Source organism: Leiobunum rupestre, chromosome 2, assembly GCF_980474605.1.
Source record: "Leiobunum rupestre chromosome 2, qqLeiRupe1.1.hap1, whole genome shotgun sequence".
NCBI classification, from domain to species: domain Eukaryota; kingdom Metazoa; phylum Arthropoda; class Arachnida; order Opiliones; family Sclerosomatidae; genus Leiobunum; species Leiobunum rupestre.
In genome coordinates, this window is record NC_143385.1 from 6,795,400 (window position 1) to 6,801,399 (window position 6,000).

A 6,000-nucleotide genomic window follows, 5' to 3' on the forward strand; every position below is an offset into this window, starting at 1 on the left:
AGTATCCCCCCGTTGGCGTGGCCGTAACACATATCTCGCACCTGATTAATCAAATGGACGAGCGGACTGAATTGTCCCACCCGTTACAATCGCTCATAACGAACTTCTAAAAAAAAAAGAAGTGTATAGGAGGGTTGTCTTCATGCCACACGAGCCAACAGCTCCCTACACTTACTAATACCATTAAACCCAACAACTTTTTTATATACCGTTAATCATTAGATTATTAAAATAATTTGTTAAATTTGCATGTTTTTTTATTTAACTAGTGTTATATTATAATCAATTAATGCAGCAATTTAAAGGACAATCAATTGAATCAGCCTGGACGTTGAACCGTAGTTATTTTTCCGAGTGCACGTTTCGGTAAACACGTGAAGATAATGAAAAACCTCACGTAAGCCTTAACGTACACACGGTCGCAAACGCTTTGTTATTCTATTTACATAATATATTTAACTTAAAAGTAAACGTATAATATCGTATTTCTGAATTTTTCACTCCAATAAAAAAACGGTTTCACGATAATTAGAGACCTCGCCACAGAACGACCAAAATATCCGAATAACATACCGTCAAGAAAACGGGGAATATATAAATATTTAAGAGTACTCACCAGTATGCCAGAACCGAAGATATTAATACTAGTGTTAACGCGGAGGCGATCTCGACGGCTTCAATCACTGCCATTTTCTTTCAATTATTAAACTGTGAAAACTCTAAACAGAGGACCCGCATCGGTATTGACGTGGGTAAGGCAACATTTGCTCGCTTCAGGACGCCTATTGTGTCGTCAGACACGCAAATCGTTATCGCAAATCAAGATTTCGCGAAAGAGACAGCCGTATCGTTTGTAGAACCTGTTTTGATAAGCGCCGATGTATCATTCACATGTAGATCGTAAATTTAAGATATATACAAATTGTATTTGTAGACTATCTTGTACATGTTATAACAATAAAAAAATGATTATTTAAAAAACAATTGTACAACAATGTCCTATGTTTTTAATCTAGTTAAGATATATATACAAAGTTGCCACATTGGTAAGCGCAAATTTTGAATTTTGGATGACTTACAGTTAATAATAAAAATAATAATAATAATCAGCTAAGATAATACCCAAGGCACCACCTTAGGCCTAAGTCATCAAGCGACTTTTAAAGCCTTTAATTCAGGTGGCCGGGTTACAATGCGTAGGACGGTGGTGGCAAGCCCTGCATGCCACACGATCGAGCCAACAGCTCCCTACACTAACTATTACCGTTAACCTTGACAAGTTTTTATGGAAGGGGAAACCGAAGAGCTCGGGGGAAAACCCCTTAAACCAGTGGGCAGAGAACTTGCAAGCTCAACGCGGAAGGCGTTTTTCCGAGTTTTCTACCAGTGCCACAAGATGGGATCGAGCCCGTAAAACGGTCAGCGTAAAGGCTCGTCCAATGCAATTTGTACACAGCACTGCGTTAGCAAGTTTAAAGGCTAGCTGCGTTCTCCTTGTGTTTGTTGCTCCTAGATGGCATGAAAACCCCTTTTTCCGGAAAAATGGCCTCGGTAATTTTACATTGATAATATTCCGACTTTCAACTCTAGGAAATTTAATTTTTAGGATCTGCCATCATTGAAATCACTACACTCTCAGTCATTTTCTCTGCATTTCCCTTAAAATCTCTTATTGGTCCATGCATGCAAAATATTTTATGAACAAAAAGAGCTACTTGTCTTAACTATACAGGGTCTTTTTTTTTGCTCGGAAAAGTGTTTTTTTTTCAAAAACTATTTATAGTACCGATTTCAAATTTGGAAGGTCAATTCTCTATACCGGGGGACATCAGTTTGAGGAATTTGAGCGTTTTCGGTAATGTTTTTCACCAATTTTGAAAAATTATTTTTCGACCACTAGGTGCGAGATAAAAAATTTCTATTATAAAGTTGTAGGCCGTCATCGAAAACCCTTAAAAATTGTTCACTCGACAAAAAACAATTTATTTATCAGTGAAAATTCGAGCTTGAAAGATTTACAAGTTGGTGAAGCCAAATTACGATTGTTTGAAACGATAATTGAAACCGAATTACCTAATCCAGTTGAAACTTTGGTTAAAACAACGACCGGATTTAAAAAACACGAGGCTATAGGTCAATCCTAAACATGCATTGGGTATTTAAAGGAAAACTTTGGGAGATTATTATCAGTGTTTGATAATATTTCGAACAATGCCTCGTTATTCAGTAGCTGAGCGTACCGAGATAGTTGCCATTTACTTTGGAGAAGCAGCGCAAAACCTTAGAAGAGTGACTGAAATCTTCGCAGAAAGACATCCAAATGGAGCACCATCTGTAAATACAGTAAGACGAGCAATTCACGATTTGAATCAATTTGGTAACTTGCAATCTAGGTTTCGCGGATTGGGTCAACCGGATTTAGACTTCGAGAACAATGTACTCGCGTACTTTGTGGCATATCCTCGTCACAGTTGCGCTAACGCCGCTGCTGATTTGGGTTGTTCTGCAAATCGTGTGTGGAAAATTCTTCGTAAGAATCGCTATCACCCATACAGAGCTACGCTCCACCAAGGACTAATTGACGGAGACCATCAAAGACGTTATGAATTTAGCAACTGGTTACTAAATGCTGTCCAAGAAGATAGACAATTTTTGCGCCATGTTTTGTTCTCCGACGAAGCGTCATTTTCTAGAGATGGGCCCTTTAATCATCAAAACAGCCATCTTTGGTCTGACATCAACCCACATTGGGGTTTTGAATATCATCACCAGGTTCAATTTGAACGGGTCAATGTTTGGGTTGGACTTGTTGGAAACCGTTTGATTGGTCCCTTTTTCCTGCCGACGAACCTCAACGGCCAAAGGTATTTACATTTTCTACAGAACGAACTGAGTGACGCAATCGACGACTTTCCATTGGCTGAAAGACGTCAGTTGTGGTTTCAGCAAGATGGCGCCCCTCCGCATTTTTCCCGGCAAGTAACTGAGCACCTCAACAACGAGTTTCCTGAAAGGTGGATAGGGAGAAATGGTCCAGTGCATTGGCCAGCAAGGTCACCTGACCTAACACCGCTGGATTATTTTATCTGGGGATTCGTTAAAGCAAAGGTATACGCCACGCCCATTGAAACTAGGGAGGAACTCATTAGACGAATAATCAGTGCTTGCCGAGACGTCACACCAGAAATGGTAGAGAAAGCGTTTGAGAACTTAATTGTCCGCGCACAAACCTGTGTTGCAGCCAATGGTGATATTATTGAAAATGTTTTGTAAAAATTTATGTGAATAAAATATCTGCATTTAAAAACCAAACGTGTACAATTTTTCAAGTGTGAAAACTCTACTACGTTTGTATTAGACTTGTTCCCTTTTCAATTATCGTTTCAAACAATCGTAATTTGGCTTCACCAACTTGTAAATTTTTCAAGCTCGAATTTTCACTGATAAATAAATTGTTTTTCGTCGAGTGAACAATTTTTAAGGGTTTTCGATGACGGCCTACAACTTTATAATAGAAATTTTTTATCTCGCACCTAGTGGTCGAAAAATAATTTTTCAAAATTGGTGAAAAACATTACCGAAAACGCTCAAATTTCTCAAACTGATGTCCCCCGGTATAGAGAATTGACTTTCCAAATTTGAAATCGGTACTATAAATAGTTTTTGAAAAAAAACACTTTTCCGAGCAAAAAAAAAGACCCTGTATACGCAATTTAAAAAAAAACACTGCGTAGGGATAAATAGTTATTTACAAACCTTATTTTATCGATGTAATAGTTAAATAGTTAATAGTCTTTAACATTAGTTGTACACATAAATATATTCTTCACTAATAAGATATATATTATTAATTTATGATACGACATCAGTCGGGGATATTAATGGAAGGGAGCTGTTGGCCCGCGTGGCATAAAGATCTCTGTACCACCAATTTAAGAAATCGAAGGCGTACCCAGGGAGGTTAGTAGTAATACCATATGTAACATAAAACCTTTTTTCACAGCCACCAAAGAAAATACAGACTAACGTCGCGTAAAACTGGTTTTAACTTCCTTCACTCCCCGCCCGAACTAGTTTTGATAACGATAAAACCGTCATCAACTGGTTAAGTGACGTCAATTACGTCATATCCTTGCAACAAGGTCTCATTGTGAAAAAGTTCTTTCTGGCACACTTATGAGTAATTATGTTACATATGGTAATACAGAGAGCCGGGAAATACTTGTAAAAGCGTGCTTAATATTTCAATATCGAATAAATCGTTCAATTTCGCGCACGCCTCTTGAAAGATAAAAAATGTGCGTGCAATTTGTATTGATTTGGAAATTTGAAGGTCGTCAGAATCGTTTGAAAACTTCGTCCCGTCACCCAAAACATGAAATATATTTGTAGTAACACCTTTAAAAAACGATTATGTAGCAATTTAGACATTTTTTTTAAAAAAGAGAACACGAAAACCACGAAAATTGAACAATATTAAGAAGCGCTTTTCCAAAAAAATTCAACCAACTCGTTTTACTTTTATTAATATTTTATTTCGTAATCGTGCTCCCTGGTACAAACCAAATTAACAACAACAATTTTTGGGTGGTTACTCTTTATTTTGAGGAATGAAAGCGCTTATACGCTCAAGCTAAGGCAATCATCTCCTAATGCTACTCTCTTAAAACTTTTGCTTGTGTGAAGAAAAAGTGGTAACGATTATTCAACGTGGGCGACAATTTTAAACTTTTAGAAATTAATTAACTAAAAGAAAAATGGCATTTTAAAGGCAAACACGGTGATGACTTACCTCAACGTGTACCAAATATTGAAATAAATAAATTTGTCGAGCTATGACCCTGTGACCCTTTGATTGTAAAAGGATGAAGAGTATGCATGGTGTACACTTTCAAAGTAGGACAAATAATATAAATAAATCTACCACTGAATACCCGTATGATATATTCAGGATCTTTGGCTATTTTAATAATAAATATTTGCGATACAAGATACTAATAATAGTTTCATTTTTGGTATGAAAATATAAGTCGCAAACATGTTTTCCAAAAATTAGTGACATAATAATGCCCGGTTAATACGCCCTTTGGAAAACCAGGAAACGAGGCTACTAAATATAGAAAGCATACGACGCGACGTTCCGCCCATTTTAATTTAATCGTGAAGAAGTACCTACCACTGGGTTATTCCACGAAAAATCGCCCAAAATTTGGTTTTCTTTTTCCGCCCTACCTTTTCACATTAAAAATTGGGTTCTTGAAGTCGTTTTGTGAGAAAATTCCAATTTTCAAATTATTTTTATTGTACGATAAACTGTTTTTGAGATATTTCATATTTAAATTGTGAAAAAATTGTTAAAAATAGCACATCATAGACAAGGTTGGCTCTTTTTGATTTTTTAATAAAAATAAAATCAATCGATATATTTATTTAAATCGGATTTTTTGGACTTTTATACAATTAATGGCTCTTTTCCTGTATAATTCACGATTATTTTACTTTTATCCGTTACCTTATCTTGATTTAAATGAAATCTTAATTAAATTTAATTATTATTTAATATTTATTTTGCTCAGATTTTCTATTTTATTATTTTAAGAAACTATTTTTCGCCATTTTTTATTCTTCGATTGAATTACCTTGTTCAATTTAAAACAATGATTTTTCAAAAACAATCACTTGATTTAAATCAGTCAACCCTCGTTTCAAATTTTATCAAATTATTTAATATTAATTTAATATTTATTTTCAAATCTCAGGTCTGTGTTTAATAGAAAATACCAAAATCTAAAAGTTATTTTGTAAAACCCTTTTTTCTATATTTATTAAAAATGACTTTCACCACTAAATCAGGTAGCATACTATATGTCTAAAATAATAGTACAATTTAGATGGCTTTGCGCTCATTTTAAAGAGCTTGTCTTATAGATGATATTGGAAATTTATATTTCCTAACCTTTGACCTGCTAACAGTTGCCCTTTGACTTTTACAATGAAAAG

The 6,000-nt window shown here is 35.3% G+C and overlaps 1 protein-coding gene across 1 annotated transcript in view; it reads right to left on the reverse strand.

Moving 5' to 3' along the window:
- LOC149955614 (cytochrome P450 3A8-like) overlaps positions 1 to 893 on the reverse strand; it is a 47,076-nt gene extending 46,183 nt beyond the window's left edge. The window contains exon 1 of the mRNA XM_090164568.1: positions 617 to 893. Within this exon, the coding sequence (XP_090020694.1) occupies positions 617 to 690 (74 nt within the window). The 5' untranslated portion in view covers positions 691 to 893. The remainder of the gene's footprint in view (positions 1 to 616) is intronic.
- Positions 894 to 6,000: the final 5,107 nt, after the last annotated feature.